This window comes from Zootermopsis nevadensis, unplaced genomic scaffold (assembly GCF_977971745.1).
Source record: "Zootermopsis nevadensis isolate Lab colony 2312 unplaced genomic scaffold, Znev_1.0 Znev_ptg000024l, whole genome shotgun sequence".
Lineage (NCBI taxonomy): Eukaryota > Metazoa > Arthropoda > Insecta > Blattodea > Termopsidae > Zootermopsis > Zootermopsis nevadensis.
In genome coordinates, this window is record NW_028259156.1 from 10,577,729 (window position 1) to 10,598,540 (window position 20,812).

At 35.3% G+C, this 20,812-nt stretch overlaps 1 protein-coding gene across 3 annotated transcripts; it reads right to left on the minus strand.

Moving 5' to 3' along the window:
- Positions 1-3,163: 3,163 nt before the first annotated feature.
- Positions 3,164-20,095, minus strand: LOC110831973 (gamma-tubulin complex component 3). Of its 3 annotated transcripts, none has more exons than XR_002543764.2 (17): positions 19,849-20,095; positions 18,436-18,614; positions 17,028-17,150; positions 15,969-16,080; positions 15,239-15,355; positions 14,615-14,733; positions 14,311-14,505; positions 13,386-13,637; positions 12,930-13,066; positions 12,198-12,349; positions 11,909-12,101; positions 10,544-10,748; positions 10,284-10,416; positions 9,177-9,397; positions 7,631-7,891; positions 6,436-6,906; positions 3,164-3,950 (listed from the first exon to the last, which is right to left on the minus strand). XR_002543764.2 is itself a non-coding variant. In XM_022068547.2 (17 exons), the coding sequence occupies exons 1-17, from the start codon at positions 19,934-19,936 to the stop codon at positions 3,948-3,950; spliced, it is 2,685 nt and encodes an 894-aa protein (XP_021924239.1). In that variant the 5' UTR covers positions 19,937-20,095; the 3' UTR covers positions 3,164-3,947. The 3 variants fall into 3 exon arrangements, 2 of the variants coding, with proteins under 2 accessions (XP_021924239.1, XP_021924238.1); XM_022068547.2 differs by having other exon boundaries at positions 6,712-6,906; XM_022068546.2 differs by having other exon boundaries at positions 3,164-6,906.
- Between the last annotated feature and the right edge of the window lie 717 nt (positions 20,096-20,812).

Below are 20,812 nucleotides of genomic sequence, written 5' to 3' on the forward strand. Positions count from 1 at the left end.
CTTCATACAGAAGAAACTGAACCCAACAAAAATGTATTTAAAAGTTATACTTCTTATTCCATTTAAATAAATCATTTTGAAGAAGACTGTAAATTTATCCCCCTTTCTTTGGAACTGTCACTGGATCTCAACTTCTAAAAAACTCAACAGGTAACTTTTTGGATTTTTTATAATCATTATAATTACAGGCAACAGATAATGTGCAAATAAAATATATTTATGTGTTACAACAGTATCAGGAACAAGCACACATAAATGTCTATTCTATAATGACATAAAGATATATGAATTAGGTACCAATATGATTGTTATAACATATTTCATAACAATTTTACAGTTATACTGAACTTACAATCTATAATAATACTATCTCATTAAGCAGTTTGAAAAATGTCATAAGTTGAGATTTTAATGAGATCAATATGAGTATGAAAACTTTCAGATTTAAAAATGCTATCAGTTTAGGTATATTCTTGTTACCTGACACTGAGGCAGTGATTCAGGCGCAAACACAATCAACATATATGTATTAGACAGTAAACACTTCTGGTTTAGAAATAAGCATCACTGTTGTTTCGTACTTATACAGTTACTACTGTCTCTGAAGAGACTACTGTACTGACTTACATATGTTACATATCAATACTTGATATAAATTTGTCATGCTCTTACCAAATACTGGGTCCGCATTCCTAAGACATGCACTGAACGAGTGATACATATTTGAAATCTAATCACACATTTGCCACTTCTTACAAATCATGTTATATGATACTCTCAAACTGCAATAGCCTCTACAGATTAATTCCAGTCATAACATGAGTTGAAATGGGCTTTTCAGCTTTTTACTTTGCAATGTATTCTGGAAATTATTTCTGAGAAAGTCTCACGCAAGAATGTATATTTATAAAAGTAGGGATAACATTGTTTGAGTACAATATGTACATGACTCGGTAAAAGATGTTTCCACTAAATATACCATTTTTCTAAGTGGCTGACATACAACAGAACAACTCATTTTCAGTGACAAATTTTTAAAGAATACTCGATTCACAAGATTAACATGTCAGAAACACAATATTTTGGTCTTATACTTCACAAATGAGGTGCTAAATATATGCCACTACATGGAGTATTAGAGTACTATGAATGAGTGAAGGATCCAATGATTAATCTGCATTATACAGGAACAAAGGATTTAAATCCTGAAACTACATGTCTGCAAGCCTAATTTTAACTCTGGGCATAATGGTTTAGTGGTATGTTATGTAATGCACAGACAACTGGACTGAATGTAAGCTGTGTCACATGGTTGATAAAAGGAAAAAAGATACTTTCTGTGGAAGATGGCAGTGACCCCTATCTTACTGTGGAGGCGAAAGCATTTTTTCATTATTTATAATGCTGACCTCTTGGCACACTTTGAATTTATCTATTAAAATTCTTATGTAAAATGAATTAAAAGATTTAAAAATTAATACCTCAAATCAAAACATCTGTAGCAGTATAATGAACATGTCAAAACTTGTAACTATCTCAACTTTGTGAGATTTGAGGTTTTCACAGTAGTGAGAACAATGATGCTGTTCTTCTGTGTTTTGGTACCACGGAGACTTGTCAGTAGATGTCAGCATTCCACAGAAACAAAGTGTCGCCATCTTCAGCCCTAAAGATGGAGACTATGTTTCTCCAAAATACTGCCTCTGATGAGCCTACACAGTGCCAAAACCCAGAAGAATAGCATCATTATCCCCAGTTTCATCCAATAATGTTTAACATTTGTAAAAGTACCAATGCTAACCAGAGGCTATCCCAAAGCCATCAATGTATGCCACTGGGTTAACATAATAACAGGCAAATTTAAAAATAAAATAATAAATAGTATAGGCTTTATTACTATCACTATAATTGTATATGTCATTCTTACTCAATGTAGTCTTTCTGAAATGATATATTTATAAGTCAGCAATTCATCAGGCTTTTACCAAGTCTTTCTGCTAACATAATGTACATACAATACACTACATGTTGCATGTACCAGATGGAAATAAAGTTCACTGAATTTAGGGAAAGCAACAAGTCCTTGATATGTGAAGGTGGTCTGCTTTGATAAAAACACTCAGACCAGATAAAGCACAATTTGTATACCACCAGTTAGGCATCCCTGTACTAAAGAAAACAGACAAATGTGTGGTCCCTAACATTCATAAACTGTTAAGACATCCTATCAATAAATGGAAGAAAGTCACAAAATTTCAAGTTAACTCATTATAAATTACATACAAAGTTAAAACAGCTGTGACTCAGTATCACCAATCTTCTTATTAAACAATGAACATATTTTTCTTGTTAATGAACTGGTTATTCTTTTACTTTATCAATCTACAGATACATTTTAAGATTAAAAATGTGCAAATATACGCTACTTTACCCACTTGGGCCAAAGGTCTTACATAAAACCTAAAGGCTGAGGTCTTATTACCTACTTCTAAAATCATACCAATACTATGTTTAAATATGCCAAATGTCAGAAGCTGGTATCATATGAAACCACTAACCTTACTTCCAGTCAATGACAACCAGTCTCTTAAAAACAAGCAGAGTCAAATTCTAAAACATTAGTATGTGCATATCAAACATACCAAAGAGAATGATTGGATAATGTTCAACATAGTTACAGAAATTTTGTACACATACAAGCTGCACTTAAAAATTCAGTTCTGGACCTTTTTGAGTTCTAGTGTGCACTGGAGACATTTGCAATTCAAGAAAATTACCAGTGTTACATAACTTTTCCTTTAATAATTTTTAAAAGGAAATAGATTTTACTTAATAATCTGCAATACCTTTATTAACCAAAACAGAAACTTATTAACTTGGCTACTTTACTTCGGAATTATAACACACAAAAGTATAAAACTAGGGCACAGACCTACAGATTTAACTACTTCAACCACTTATTCTTAGTGTATTATTTACTAGTTTGGCAAGGATAGGAATAAATTTGTAACAGCACTCCCTTCTTTTTTGTGTGACTGAAATCACATAATACAAAATAAGTGAAAGTTGGAAGAAACAAAGAATGTTAAGTTATACAGTCTCCATTATATTAAGTTTTCATTAAGAAAATATATCAATCATCTAACCAACATCAAAATCCACATAAGATTGAAATGTTTATTGTTTCTTCAACATTCTTATTTCAACATAAGCTACAGTGTAGTAGTAAATTATGCAACATGTTTTCTTCTAATCATATATTCATTCTCAGCCTTAAGTTTAGCAACAAAATAAATTTAATTAATACCAAATTCCATACAGCAGATGTATGCTACAACAGGCATTCATAAATTCATTTGTCATTTATTATATGTATAATTTCAATATATAAAGCTGAAAATAACTTCAATGTCAGAATCCATAAAATATTATTAAAATTAAGCAAAAACAAAATCATTCTAAGATAGCAGTGAGGGTCATGATGTTCTGGGTTTCAGCATTGGTAGACTCGTCAGATGCCAGTGTTTTGGAGAAAAACACTCTTTCAATCTTCAGTGATAAGTGGTGATGCCTGATGACTCCCTATTGGCTCAGAACCTTCTCCCCCTCATTCCTGATTGGTTTAGTACCACAGCTCTCCCTTCCTCCAACACTACATACATTCCTGAATCACTCTACTTCCCAGCATCACCACACAGTCTTGAAGATAGAGATAGTACGTTTTGTTGAAATGCTTGCATCTATCAGTGAGTCTACATAATGCAGAACATAATCATCAAAACTAATCTTATTAATAAAACTGCATACAATCTGATCTCACTTCAGCCCTTAAATTTTTAACAATAACAAATGAACCAGGAATTAACACACATATAATTTCTGCTTTGGAGGTGTGATTTAATGAAAGCTGCCAGGAATCCTTCAGAACCATGCATAGCAGGGATGAATTACTGAAAAATAAAACAGACATGATTTCCAAAAATTAAAACATAAGAAACACAAACTAAAGCAGCAAATCAACTGAAAATTTAAAAAGATCAAAAGAAATTTGTTTCCTTTTAATAATGGAAACTTGTCTGAACCTGTAAAGGTGAGGAATTTCTTGACTAGCTGAACAACTAATCATTTCAGTTATTAAGAAGTATTAAAACTAAATATATCAGACAAATGTTACATAAAACAAACAAGAAAGAATTTACCAACACTGACACACACAGAAAATAAAACACGTGATGATATTTCCAAGAATACTTTTGAAATCTTACAATACAACAATTATTTTTATGTCTGAAAGAAATCTGTGACATTATTAATAGTACAAAATAAAAACCATAAAATGGAAACTGAAATGCATTTTAACACAAAATTCAGCCACTGGAAACTACAATTTACAACATGCACTCCATCATGTTTACATGATACACTACATGCACTAACTATACACTGACAATAAAACATGAGACTGATGTTTAAATAACTCCAAACTCTGACAGTAACAATTATGGAGGTTAAAACTAAAATGACATCTCCATGTAACTGTATCATGAAATCAGGCCAAATGATGATGCCTGATAGTATATGAGGTGGGATTTAGGAAAGTGATGATAGGATATTATAAAAACAAAATTTAAAGAAGCAGGATGTAGGAGTGTAAACTGGATCCAAGTAGCTCAGGATAGGGCCCAAGACTGGGATCATGGGAACATCGTACTGAACATTTGATTTCCATAAAATACAGTGTTTCTTTATTAGGTGAGAAATTACCACCTCCATCAAAGAGTTAGTTTCTTCTTTTTCAATATACTACCGAGCAGGAATTTTCCATCTCTGCAGAAACCACATAAGGTGTTATGATGAGTATCATTTTCCTTACCTCCACACAATGCTGTACTGCAAGACTGAAATGTATCTAATAGTGAACACTGTCTACTCAGTACAGTGTTACTTAACTGGGTCAAAATGCAACATGGATAATATTTTTACTGGTGTAAAAGTTAAATTCCTGAATGTGCACCATTCAACTTTTCAACCTGACACGCTGCATATAAAGATAAAATAAGAGATAAATATCCATGGCCACCAACCTGCTGGCCTGAGGGTGAGTTGATAATAGTCTGGTTATTCTGAAATGGGAGAAAGTTGCCACACTGAGAGTAACACACATCAATATTGTAACTAACTACATATCAAGTTTCAGATAAAAGATTGATACTTCTAATGTTTTAGCAGCTCCATAAATTATAACTTTCTGCATCAAAGAATAACTCATGACTATCAATTCACAACTCACCCTACGCAACATCAAGTAATATGTGGTTCCTTTTTGTTATTCGTAATAGGTTTTGTCAGCTTAGTATTACTCTTACTGTTACATTGGGATATATCATTAATTGGGGATGCATTTTTGTTTTCACATGTACTACCATAACAAAAATGTTCCAGAGAATCAACTATCGGACTGTTAACATCCATTGTACTTTTCTTAAACTCTGTTTTCACACAGAATTTAGCAATTTCCTGATTTGACTGTAGCGTCTCAAGCCCTCGGACATTATCATTTTCACTGGAATAAATTTCAGTGTTACAGTTTATGATCTGGTAATTCCCAGTTATGGGAAATTGCTCAACACTTCCATCCAAATCAACAGAACTATTATCAGCTGTTGTCACATAACTAATGGGGGTTCCTCTCCCATTATGAATATCATCTTCAGTTTCAGGTGTAATATTCTGAAAATATAAATTACCTGTAAAATGACTAGAAGAATTTTCATTTTGTTCGCATGAAATTTTTGTTCCCATGCCTGTGCCTGTTTCTGCAAGATCAATATTCAAGTCAGAACATGAACTTACTTCACACACATCATTACTGTGTACATGTATTTCACTGCCATTTATAAAGTCAGCAGAATCTATGCCAATTTCATCTACACTATTGCAGCTACCTGTTCCTTCAGTCTCTGTGTTGTCAAATTCCCCACTACCTGGATAAATACTAAACCCTCTCTTGCAACTTTCTTCCTCAACTTTACCTGAATATTCAAATACCACATTATCTCTATCATTCCCTAGGACTACAGATGAAATACTGGAAACGCTGCTGAACTTTTCAGCATATTTCAATTCCAACTCCATGTCATTATTATTTTTTGGAATTCCATCTCCAGTTTCATTCAATTTAAATTTAACACAATGTCCAAAGACTGTTAATTTATCATCAGAATGGTTTAACACCGAACGGACCGTATTGTATATTTGTAAATTTGATCTATTATCGGCAACATCCATTTCATGGTCATTATTGTTTCCAAACTCATCTCCTTTGTAATTATTATTCCCACGCAAGTGAGATGACTTTCTCAATTCAAACATTACATCTTCAGAATGTACAGATATTTGACCTGTGCTATAAACATGATTCCCTTCTACACTCACCTGCTCTGTATCGATATACTGATCATTTCCTACCATTTCTGCCTTCCTCAAGTCTTCAACTGTCATAAAATTGTCATTATCCATAACACCAGAAACATCTTTGCATAAAACAGTTTCTATTGTAGAATCATCTGCAATGTTATCACCGTGTTCAGTAGAACATTGTGTTATAACAATGTTTTCTACTCTACTGGGATCTATCTCCAGTGCAGCTGAAGCTACAGTGTTACCGGGCTGTGAAGGTGCTCCACAGGCTGAATGTCACTTGATTCTAACCTTCTGCTGTGATGCTCCTGGAATATTCTTACCAGATCCCATCTCGCTCAAACGCCGATGCTGGTAAGTGAGTGGAGCTCTCAGCCGAGAGTCCAGTCGTTTGTAATGTTCATTGAAATCGAGTCGGAAACTGAGGAGTTGTAAACTCACATCTGACTGGCTAGCCAACATAAGAAGGAATTTTTTCACAACATCCTAGGAAGAAAGAAAAAAATTATAAAGAAGTAATCCAGCCAATAGAGAAAACAACCAGACACAGGAAATGCATAATCATAATAGAGATATATTCTGATTGGTTCTGACAATGATATAGTACAATCTGGATTGTTGGATTTTATGACTTTGTCCATTGTCTCATCTTACAAAATTACACAGTGAAGTAATATCAAGTCACTAGTCCAGTAAATGAGATTAGCAAATTGTAACAAACCCCAGAGTAGGTGCCCTTCCCCTTCATCACACCTGAAGACGAGGACAGATCCAGTCCTCAACATGCTGCGTAATTTTATAACATCAAACAATCGAACCGAGTCCAAAAACCCACGAATCCAGACACAACAGAGATGTACCACACCATTATCTTTTTATAAAGAATAGCTGATTGGTCATCTCCACTGCAACCATTCCTACCCATAGAGAATATTTCTGTAATAATGATAAATGAAAGCATTGAAATGTTTTAAGATGCACCATTCAATGTGTAAATACTGGTAAATTGGCAGAAAGGAGACATTTCACATTGCAGATGGCAAATTTGCAATGTGATTAATTTCTTACCACTGTTCCATAAATAATCAATTACTTAATGTCCAGAGGTCTGTTTATACATTTTAACAGAAAGTGGATCTTTGTTGTGCAGTGAAGAAAGCATACTTTTATTTAATGAGAAGAAGTTAATTCCATTAATGAAATACTTTACCTGGTAGCTTTTGCTCAGTATTCTTAATTGTGTCTGAACACTAGTAATGTATCTTTGTTTGAAGTCCTGACTTTGTTTATGATACAATTCTTCTTCATGGGTTGATGTCCCAAACTGTCCGAGTTTTCCTCTTTCCTCCACCAGCTCTTCATGCTTTGCAAGTGCTTGGAGTTCTGACAGAGACCTTGCATGCAATTCCTCTTCAAGGGATTGAAGTTGTAGAATAAGTTCATACACAGTACGTAACTGAGTTGACAATTTCTAAAAATAATTCAAACGGAATAAAAAATAATTTAGTTAAAATATAAAAAAATACACATACACAGAGAAAGAGAGACAGACAGAACGTATAACACAGTTTGGTGGCTATACACATAACTTCACTGTCATGAAACCTTTATGAACGCTAGTACATAACTCTTTCTTCATATGTGAAAGTTTTAAGGTTCAATTGCCAAGACTAACAGTCCTAAACTTGCAGATGTAACAGTTTTAAAACCCAAGACCCTTACCCTAAGTTGTCATAGATCATTACTCTGTCCATATTAAGTTTATGTGGTGCAAAACTGGATACAGTAATGACTCCCAATACAAGTCACAATTCTACAATTTAAAATAGTCAGCAGGAGATATTCTTTGGTATACGGATCAAGATCAACCTCTTCTAGATACCATGGATCAGTGGTCCCCAACCTTTTTGTGCTTACGGGCACATTTGAGAGTTTATGAGATTGTCGCGGGCACCAACCAAATAACAAAGCCAAATTCTTTTCTCTGGACAAATAAGATATGGACACCAAATAATACACAAAACCACACAACGTTTAATGATACAAGAAACCACGCAATCAAAAATACGTAGTTTTATAAGTACAATTATTATTACTTAAGAGGGAAGTTAGTGTGATGTTTGGCACTGCATTTCATCGACCAGTTTTTCAAATTTCAGAGTGTAGGATGATGTTGCTGCTCACAAACAATTGTCAAGATGGGCGTCAGTAAGTCGAGATCTGTGCTTTGATTTTATATGTTCATTGTTAAACGGCCTTCATTATTCAGTATAACCTCTTTCCGTAGCAACGCGGGTACCCAAAAAAAGCTTGGCGGGCACCACTGCCATGGATGCTTAGTAGTTATAATATTGTCTTCAACCCATATGACATACAGGTGCAGAAACTGAGAATATAGTGTTATCATGGTTACTAAAATGGACACTTACAGAAAGACTACTGGTATTAATATTTGTTACAAGTGTCTGAGAAATCACAGATTCCCTGGGTACTCTTCTACACACCACTGTTTCTTATGAACCTTTGCAATCTGTAAGTTGTGAGAAATTTCTTTGACTAGCAGGATGACTGTTGCCTTCTCCCAGAACTCTGCCACATGGAGTTAGGTAAGGTGGCAAAGACAAGGAATGCATACAGAATGTGACGTTTCAGGTTCTCACAGCAGTCAGTATGAAGATGGCTGTATTATAGGTTGTTGGGCATCACACTGATGATGAAAAACATTTTGTCATTTACAGCCTTACTTATTGATATACCTGTGAGTTATCATCTAACAAGGCCCCTGCTTTGACAGTAATCAGAAAGTACTCATGAGCAGAAATGATGTCATCAAGCGATTCTGCCCTATGAACTTGTTTGATAAGGACATCCCATGAGCATTCTAGCACTTCAAACAGTATGTAATACTGCATTTGATGGATAAAGTGAACCATCTCTGATGTCAACAAATGTGCCCGCTGAAGTATGGGACCCAATTCTGAAATAATACAAAGAACAGACTTTTATATCTGTACAAGCAGATGGATAAACATGATGAAGCTAAAAGTCACTTATACTCTACTATGGAACACACAGAAATTACTTAAAGTGTAACATCAAGAAAAATGTAATTAAAAATTACGGTATTTGTGGGTTATCGGGACACATCGCTTTAAAAATAGGTTAGGTTAGGTTAATGTGTGTGGATAAATGACATATACTTGAAAGTTATTATATTTTATTTCAATAAATGACAACTAACCTAACCTAACCTATTTTTAAAGCGATGTGTCCTGATAACCCACAAGTACCAAAATTACTAATCAAATTCTCATTTATTTTCAGTGGGGAGCCAGAATGTGTCATAACATTCAGCCTTAAAGAAGGACTGAAGTGAAATGGCTAGACAGATGTCATGAGTGTTGTAAAGCCTTTACAGGTATTTTTTAATTAAGACCACCTGACTTTAAGTGGCCATGGCTCAAATTATGTCCTAACAATCTACTGTTGCAGTTCCTAGAATAATCAATTTTCTAAATTGTGTATGTAACTTGTAGCAAAGATTTTGATGCAATAAACAAAAATGTTTCTCTTATAAATATTCTTCAAGTCCTTCTGTCATGGGACAATTCTAACAACATAAAATAAAAACTCTCTTTAATAAAAACATTTCTCAAGTAAAAATTGTATACCTCAATTTTATCCCTTTAGAAACTGTTTTTATCAGTACATAAGTCTAATTAGTAGTTTTGTACAAGCTATAAAAATGGAATTCTTAAGGAAATAAAATTACTTTGTGCTAAGGGGAGAGTAAAGTATTTTTTGCTGCTAAATAAAAAAATAGTACATTTCTCTGTTTTTGTTTACATAACCTGAAGACAAACCTGGAAGCTTTCGCAGTAATTTGGCTGATGTGATCTGCCGCTTCCACATTCCTGACAGAATCCACTCCATACGTTTAGCTCGCCACAATGCACTGAACAGCATCAGATACGCAGTGGAGTTCTGGGTAAAGATCTAAAAGTCAAGCAAGTCTTTCCATTATAAAACATAAGTTTACACACAGAACTGATGATTACCTGCTTTCAGCCACCTAATAACTCTTAGGTTAGAAATTTACAAATAAAAATACATTTAAGCTTACTGTTCCAATGGGCCCATCTACGTGATAATCCAAACTGAATACATCCCAACCAGTATCACCAGGGGACTGTTCCAGAAATCGAACGTCAAGTCGGTTCAAGATATCTGCATCTTCAAACTGAGCATTGGTTGCCCTTATTGCTGATTCCAATATACCAGAAAGATTATGTGGATATAGCTGTATGGCTGGTTTGATCAGTTCTGGTCTACAAATTAACAGAGGATAATTATAAGCAGGTTAGCCAATAAGGAAAAGTCTTCTAATATTACAAAATTTCCTTCAAGTAGTGTGGCCAGATGTTCAGCAAGTGGTAGATATTGTCAACAGAATGGTTATATACTTACTAATATTTCAAAGTTTGTGTGACTGCATGTGTTTTAAGACCTCTTTTAGACACTGTGATAATAACTAAAACAAATCTTATATATTATCCATTCATAGCACAGTAATAACATTTGGCTGACCACAAGCTAGAAAGAAGTGTGTTATATCTATTAAACTTTTTTTTTTCATATCCAGTACACACTATTCAGCATGGTGTGCACTGGTGGTTAGCAGGATTCAGTATATGGGTTCGACCGGGACCGCAACATTTAACGTGACCCATCAGTACATGCGTTCGACCGGGACCGCTACATTTAATGCTCCTGCTGTGACCCCCTTTGCAAAATGATGATGAAAGTGGAGTAATTGTTTGGATGCCACGGAGAAACCGGGAAAACCCCGGAGGAAAACTCCATGATGCCTGGACCATGGCCTTGCCCAACACAAGTTGTAAATCTGAGCACCGCCGGGAATCGAACCCGGGACCCCAGTATTACAAGTCCAGCATTCTAACAGCTAGACCACCGTGGCGGTTACCTGTTAAACTGAATACATGATAATAAGCACTGAATGTGGTCATGACATATTTTATGGTGGAAAACTCAGTCAGGATTGCTGGATTCCAAATCAAATGTAAACCAATCTAAACACAAAACAATAAAGCACTGCTGAATGACAGGATCAACGAGAATCATGAATTGGGAAGGGTGTGAAAGAAAGTAATTACTGCCTACTTTAAGATTCTCACATCTGTCTCAAGGGAAAGAAATAAACTTTGGATAACTGGCTTTCAGGCCAAGGACCAAACTCAGAACCTCACAAATACATAACCAAAGTGCTAACTACTCAACCACAATATTCAGTAGCAGTGAATGTGTAATATTTGAGTGACAAAAACAACAAATTTATAATTCTCACAAAATCAAACAATGTATATAATTAAACTTTTGAAGATAGGTACAAGTTAATGTTTTTATTTGAGCAGTTATTAATTTGGTCTGAAGCAGCATAATAATAAGGTAATGAACAACAAATACTGACTCCAACAGCTCCATCAAATGACGAATGAAGTCCCCTTGCCCAAGAAGAAGATAGCGTCTCAGAGCTTGTAGATGGTCCAGAAATTTGTACTGTCCTATTAACACATCTAATACACGACGTGAAGTCTCCAGGTATGCTGTGTCTATCATGGATTGGAGATCACTATCACGGTCAGCCATGAACAAAGATTCCACTGCAACCAATGTAAGCATTATATGCATATCCAACGAGTGGACAAATCATGTTAAAACGTATAATACATAAAGGAAGGTTAGCAAATCAAGCTTACCATTAGCACATGCAAGTGCATGTTTCAGCTCCTCCCTGCCTTTGACAGGAGTATGATCTTGACATATCTCTCTCAGAAAGTTGATGCTTTTTCCTGTAGCAAGAATTTTCTTTGCTTGTGCCAGTGGAATGAAGCTAGGTACCATCGACTCTCTGAAACAATGGGCATGCTCACAACATAACAGTGTGAAAACAGGCAGATTTAAATGAAACTTCCATTCCAGACTTGGAAGTTTTAAACATAAGATTTCTGGTTGATACAGCACAAAGTAACTAATATAATACCCAAATCTTCACTTCACTTAAAGATGGAGTACTAGACACTATGACACTGGTAAACAAGCTTACCACATCTGTTCAAAAGTACTTCTGATTGAGAAAGATCTGTTATCAATGTATTTTGGGCCCATTTTCTAGTTATGTTCTTTGTATTTCTGTTAATACTGCACTAAGTTATTCATCTGAGAAAGATAGAAACTTGTGAAGATTTCTGTCGTCTGGGTTGTTGCACTGTGTAGTCTGGTCGATGTTTACGAGGTCACACTGCCTCCGTCATCAGGGCAATGATGACGGAGGCAGTATGACCTCTGAAACGTTGGTTAACATCGACCAGACTACACAGCGCAACAACCCAGAAGACAGAAATCTCCATACTCACCACTGTGAAAACCTCAAATCTTACATAGAAACTTATGTTTACAGAGAAAAGGGAAAAAATAAAAATAAAACTCACAGAACACGGTACTTTTCATGCCACAGAAGGTCACCTTTCACCTCTAGGTCAGCAGCAATAAAGAATTCACTGTATGGATCCTCTAGCTCACCATCAAGAATCCAGCGACTCAACATAACATACAATGGTTTACACACCTACAACAAACAATTTATATGAATTACAATTCACTGGTTTCCTCTGAAATGTTGGTAATTACCTACAGGTTCACATGGCATTAGAACCCAGAAGGCTAACAATGACCAACTGATCTATGCCAGGTGGGGAAGTCGCAAATGCTAAAAGATCATAACTGGAGGCATTACAAGAAGCCTGAAGCATCATTTCTTATAATTTGAGAGAACTAGCTCCTGAAGAACGAATGGGTATCCTATTACTGGCTGACCAGTGATAAAATGAGAATTAAGATCATAAACTAAAAAAAATAAAATTTTCAAAATGTGAATAGAAACTTACTGCTCCCAGCAGATTCTTTGCTGTCTCTCTGATGACTGGATCTCCGTGTTGCAAGAAACCATGAACACATGATGCCATTTCCCCACCTTTCTTATCCTTACATGCATCTGCAACCGCGACCAAACACTTCATACGCCTTTGTGGTTCAAATGCCCACACAGTCAGCCTGAAAAGTGTGAGGCTTTCTCTGTGATATAGTGGCTGTTCTTCACTCAAAGGGGAGTCCACAGATGTGTCCATTTGTAACTTTATCTGGAACATTTATTTACGGATATAAGGAAAATGACTATTTACAGTAATTAGAAGGACTTAAAATATTGGTTTGTTAGAGACTTTTATTAAAAAACATGCTCACAGATTTTATTAATTTCTACAGAAGAAACTAGAAAGACCAACACAATGAAAGAAAGAGCTCTCACAAGTTTCCCAAAATTTCAAAATATCAACCCAGAGACTTTTGTTGATTTGAAATTTCTGGATTCAACGAAATCCCTAGTGTATAACGCCAGCGCAAAGCTATGGAGTCCAGTGATGCCAACTACCACCAGGTATCAATACAAATCCTCTCCATATCTATAAACCCCGGAAAATGAATGTCCTACTATTTTAAATCTCCAAGAAATGTAGATTGCTATTGGTGTCAAGAATCATATTCAATGCACTTTGAACACCCATATCTGGTGCGATATGCTCACTGCCAGCCAGAGGATATTTAATCTGGAGCTTACAGAACAGACGAAATATACGCCTCACAATAATAGCTGTAAGAAGACAGTGGTTACTAAAAACATTTTAAAACCTTTAATTCTGCAATATCTGAAAAGTTCTAAAAATGAGATAAGATTAACAATCACACAGGATCACTATACTATTTAATAATACAAATTAAGCTACATCAAATGAGAATAATATACAGAAATCTAACCTGTGACTGCAGAATGGCAACAAAGCGATAATATTCAGTCAATTCTTCTCTAAAGGCTGCACTAAGGCTTTGACCAATGAGACCCTGAGTTTTGGAACAAGCAGCATTTTCACAGTGCTGCCTAACTTGGTTGTGCAACCAACCTAGCTCGGCAAGTCGCAGAACATATCTACGAACAGACCGCTTCACTCGCACCTAGAAGCGGACAGTTGTTCAGTCAGAATTTTTCATAAATTTCAGAGGAATGGAAAAGCATGTTATATTTGGACAAATGCAGTACAGCCCTTCTAATTCTTATGCATACCTTTGGATCAAGCTTGTAGCCCTGACCCACTGGACTTAACTTGAGAACCTTTCCATCGATGCCTTGAAACGAATATATCAAGTCCTGCAGCAGCTGAGATTCTGGCACCTCAAGAAAAACTGAATCACCAAATCAAAGACATTAATATGCAATACAGCAAATATTAATATGCTGTATCATAGATATTTTATAATACGATATATATCCTCACTTAATGGTACCTGCACCTTGTCGTGGTGGTGGGGCTTGAGTATCTCAGTGATCTCAAGAGCTACGCTGGCGGTAGCATAGCTACTAGTAGGGCCTCCCTAGCCAGATTGGTCGAGGGGGAGAGGTCAGACTAAGACAGGTACCATGGTCCTCCAGGTTGGGGGATGGTCGCAAGGCTAACAACCTTGCACCATAAAAAGGAAGATGTTTCGAAACCTAAATCAAAGCCCTGGACAGACGGACCTAACAGAGGACTGAATGGAAGAGGAGAATTGAGGAGGCCATGGACTGAATACGGACCGGAGAGCCATAGAAGAATCATAGATATATATCGTATATATAGATTAATATGATTTCAGATCCATAACCTGATCTGTTCACATTTGTTTAATGTAGTGCTTATGAGCTAATTACCTGGTTTATTAAGATTAGCAACAGAGGGAACGTGGCTCTCAGAACTTTGGCGCAATGATGATTGGCTGCTCTGGCTAACATTTTCCATTCTGCGATTGTCTTGACGCCAATTTTGATCTGTTAAAATGTATAAAACGAAAACAATTAATATAAGTATAATAAATTATGTAATATCCTGGAAACCACAGACTATTATGATTTCACATTCATAGTTTTCATATTTAAACAAACTGTAACTCCTGAGTTAACAGTTTAGCAGTGTGCTAGCGAGAAGCACGGCCAGTTGGATTGTGCCAAAGCCGCAACACACGGACAATAAAGGTTAATAATGACTTGGACTAAAGTAAATAGGAAATAAATTACTTTTAAGCAATCATGTTTTCACACTTCACAGCACAACCTGCTAAAAATTGACAGTGGAACCACCGGCAATGATCAATTAAATCAAAACTAAAATGGAGAGAGTGGAGGGCAGTATCACACATTTCTTAATAATTCTCATATAAGAAAAGTACTTGTGATATTCTAAAAAGTTTTTAACAGCACATTATCATTTACTCTATGACACACTTCTTCTAGAAGCGATTCACAGCTCAGCTCTTTCCGCAATAATGAAAGCGGATTGTTGACGGAAAATGCTAAATGACCCTTCCGTATAGACATACTTACGTCAAAATAACTCCATAAGTGGCTTCCTAGCTAAGATAATGAAATATAATTCTGTATTCACCTGTGTGTCTAACTGTTATGACATCACTGGGTATCCCAGGAGCTGCCTGTGTTGAAGGAATTGAGGATGATGACAGTCTTGGAAGTCCAAAGGAAGATGGATGAATTGGTTCCTGGAAAACAGATCACTATCAGTGTCTATTAATGTGTGACATTAGACAAGTAAAATCAGAGTAACATATAACACAACAGCAGCATGTTCTTGTTATTATTATTATTATTTTTCTATTTTACAATGATAAAGTAATTACATAAAACTAGTGGACCTGGATTAAGCTAGTTACACATCATATATACAGAATGACTGAAAAGTCACACATCAATTCCTGACACATATTCTATTTGTCAAAAAATAAATGACATGCACTAGTGTTGATCTCATCACAAATTTGAACTAGCTTTACAGTTATATAATAGTTAAAATGTTCTAACATGGAATGCCTTCCAATAACACACTGTTCATAGAATGTTCCGCAAAAATTGGTCTACCAAGCATCTGTTATATTGTCCTCCATAACTGAATTGGGATGAACTGAAGACTGTACAGACATAAGCAACTCCCCACCCCCCAAAAGAGAGAGAGAGAGAGAGAGAGAGAGCGAGAGAAAAGAAGATTTATGGTTGAAATTATTAGTTTTTGTTCTGATTAATAATAAGCCAATAATTAATAAAATTTGCATTATCTTTTCAAAGTATGTTATATGCAAACTTTCTCAGACAGATAATATAAATGGGTACTAGAAAGCTGACTTATCCATGTTCACATAAAGACACTTCAACTACATACTTCAATACAGACAGAGAATTGTTTTTTGCTGCAATTAGTACATTATGTGAAAACATATGCAAATATGCTTTTGATTTGACAAAGACATTTGCACCACCAAGTATTCAATCCTATCTCACGTATGATGTACATTTGTAATAAAACACACTTCCTTTGAACTAAAGGATAAACAAGAACTGTTCAAATCATCACAAATATTTCATCTTCTGTTCTGTAGAAACATATTTTTCAAAAATGTTAACTTAAAGACACAAGGGACAATACGATACTTACTGCAGATTCTGATGCAATCAATCCTTTGAATAATGGCGATGATGAACCATCGTAATTCACCTGTCGTATGTCACTAACATGCATCAGAAATAACAGTATAGATTGGTGATTTTTTATCGAGTGCTGAAACGTAAATAACAGTTTTTTGACAACAATAATTCCAACTGTTGATTCTACTGAGAAGAGACAAGTGCATATTTATGGAGCATTAAACAGGTACATTTTGTTTACATATGACATCTGCCTCTTGTCAAGGCATATTCAACACACTGTAAATCAAGCAAACAGTCAAGTAGTTCCTGCTTCATATTCGGGAGGACCCAGGTTCAAATCTTAGCCTGGAGATTGCCTATTTACAAACAGATTTGTCATGGTTATCCTCAGTCACTCCAGTCATATGCTAGGATAGTACCTTCAACTGGTGTCAACCATTTAGCTACACAGCATTTCCTATTCATTATTCATTTATCATCCTGTCATTATACACTAAACATTCTGAGCCACTGATAGCATGACCCTTAAATTTATTGATGTGAATGGAACTTACACATATAACTGAAGGGATTACACTGCATGAAGTTTTATGAAAATGTGTTGAACTCAAAAATATGTGTAAATGTCACATCTTAAGTACATTAGATTAAACTAAACGAAATCAAAACTCCTCAACATACTACACTAAGAATGGTCAGATAAGGCTATTACATAGTACTATAAACATTAAAAAACATGGTAAGAAAGGAACTACTTTAATAGTTTAAAAATATATCACACATTTTCTATCAGTAAAATTAATCTTCATAAGATACAATACTAGCTCGGCAAACTAAATAGACAACATGGCAAAATACAGGTAAAGGTACGACACATATAAAACTTCAATTCACACATATCCAACCATAATACTAAACACAAAAAAGAACATATTCACATACAGAAATACACACAACAGATGGAACACAAAGCATCATAACTTCGACCAAGATTTTATTAAATATCTGAAAGACTTCAAAAATGTATTATTTTTATTAAATATCAATATTAGTTACAAATATCTGCATGGCTGTGAAGAGACATGTACAAGAAAATGTAATGAGCCTGATGATGATATTATAATTGAAACATGTTGTTCAGAAAATATTGACATTAGTGATAAACTTTTGAAAAACATGATTAAATAATGTAAGTAAGATACAGTTGAAAAAAGTGTATGAAGTGGTGGTGACTGAATAGAACTAACAACAGTAAATAATAAGTGGAAGAGACACAATCTGAATTGGGAAACATTATTATTACTTTATAAGACACTCCAGGAAGAACTTACAAAGCCTACTTTTCTTGAAATGTAACAACTACCAAGTAGGCCTGCAAGTTCAGGGAAACTCATTATACTAAGTCTGATACTTACATCTGTTTGCAATTTCCGATGAAGTTCATTGAAAATACACACCTCCTTTTCAGTTCTTGTCTCAGCCAATCTCTTTTTTATAATATCTGTAATACTGTACTCATCTTGAAGCTCTCTGTCACCATGAGGAGTTTCATATAATCTCTGTATAGTGAATTTGAATAAACGTGCTGCATCATCTGTAATAAGAAATTAACTGTAACAATAAGTTCTGGGAAATGATGCCTAGTTTCTCAAATGTTTCAGTCTATATGGTGAAGCCAGTACAGTAATAAGTAAAGCTGCACTGCTACATGACAAGAAGGCGCATGGGGAGAGAAGGCATAATTCCCGTTCATTCTTGACCTCAGCTCTAGATGGGATTGAGTGATCAGTGTCACAACCCAGCTGTGCTTTATCCATGCGGAAAGGACCCCCACTACTCATTGGACAGGATGGTGGGTAGGCCCCATAGCTAGTCTAGATGCAGAGGGTAGAAGAAAAGTCCTTTGCCCTTGCTGTGAATCAAACCCTGGTTATCCAGTCCATAGTCAGAAACTATACTGATTGAGCTACCCCAGCTCATGATAAATGTAGTAGGAACTTATATTTTAATAACTACACAATTCAGTGATCTATATCTTCTGTGCATAATTATCCTATGCATAAATACTGACATCATATTGAATGAAGTCTTCTCAGGCAATCACATGTGTAAGAATGATGTTATAATCCACCATTTCACAGACACTCTGGCTCCATCATCAGGGTCAATATGGTGAGCGACAAGACTGCACATATATTTATACCTATGGCTGGCTCTCAAGAGTTACAGGTCCTTGAATGCAAGTGGGTCAACAGGCAAAGTTTCAGAGTCAGTCATCCCACTCATGACACAGTCAGTGTTGTTTTTAATCGATGTGATGGGTAGCATGACTGCACATATTTATACCTATGGCTGGATCTCAGAGTTCCATGTCTTCATGTACAAGCAGGCCATATCGCCCTGACAATGGAGCAAGTCTCTGAAACAGTGGACTAATAGAATCATTCTCACAAGGCTGATTACCTGAGAAGACCTCACTGCATTCACTTTCTGTGAAAGGTCAAATCTCATACACAGTCATATTTTAATTAGTTTTCATACATACAAATACAGAATATTTTAGCACACAGAAACAACACCCTCCTTAACATCAAAGAAAAGTAAGACATACTGCATTTTGCAAAAAATGTACTCAAATGGTTGACAATAACCACTGAAATACTTATTCTTACATCCACAACTGTAATTGATATGGCACTATGGAAACAAAGAAGATGACTAACTCAATATCATCATTTGAAAGCACTGTCAGAAGTGACTGATTTGTAAAACAAAGATCGTTTACTGTTAACAGTACAATTGTTGGTGTTTCAAATTGGGTGACTTACCTCTTCTCTTTCCTGAAAGATGGTAACACAATTTTTGTATCAATTTTGTTGAACCAGTGCCTCCAGATGCTGTATTTGTTTTTGACATATCCAATTATTTCTCGGTATAAAATCAAATGCGGGTGTGCGTTCACCTAACATGCCATCCCAACCCATCCACTACTTGTAATACCAGTCCCGCCTCATCTCTACTGACATCTGCACTTTTTAAAATGAATTTATTTACAGAGAGCACCGCCGTATTCACTGTGAGTCTATCTTTGACAATATGGTGGAATCATGTTTAACATGTTACCAACATCTCCGAACACCTACGATAAAATACCATATTCTGTAATATCGCCCATGACTTTCCACACAATCATAGTTTGAATTACAATTTGATTTTACAACGTTTAAAACGTAACTTAATTTCTAAGCATTAGCAAAAACGCCTTGTACCGCAGGCACGTCTCTCCTTCAAAACAAGTTTCCGTTATTCGCTTCATTGACTCCTGAATATTTTGACGTAATTTTCTTTTTGTTTAAATTTTTACTTTTTCCATAATCCATTCGTTATCTATATATTTATTTCTTTGTCGTTTATTTAATGATGCTGACAGTAGCTTAGATTATATAGGTTGATGACTGGTGAATAACGAATTAAGAAAGCGGCAAAATGGAATTTATCATAGGCGTACTAAATTGGATATTATGAAAGACCACAACAAAAATACTTTTGTTCTAATGATAGGCCTACAATATTTCAAATCCTTCAATCGCTGTTTAAAAACAGTCTTACACGACGCGTTTTGGCGTTTTAGAAACATTTCGAAAAATCTAAAAAAAAATCTATAGTATTCGACTAGATCAACACGTGAACTTGTAAGCCGGTAATAAAATTTTGTTATAAAAACTGTAATTAATTTTTAACAAATTTTACGTCACAATTAGATGCAAAATTTCTGCGACATTCGATGCGTCT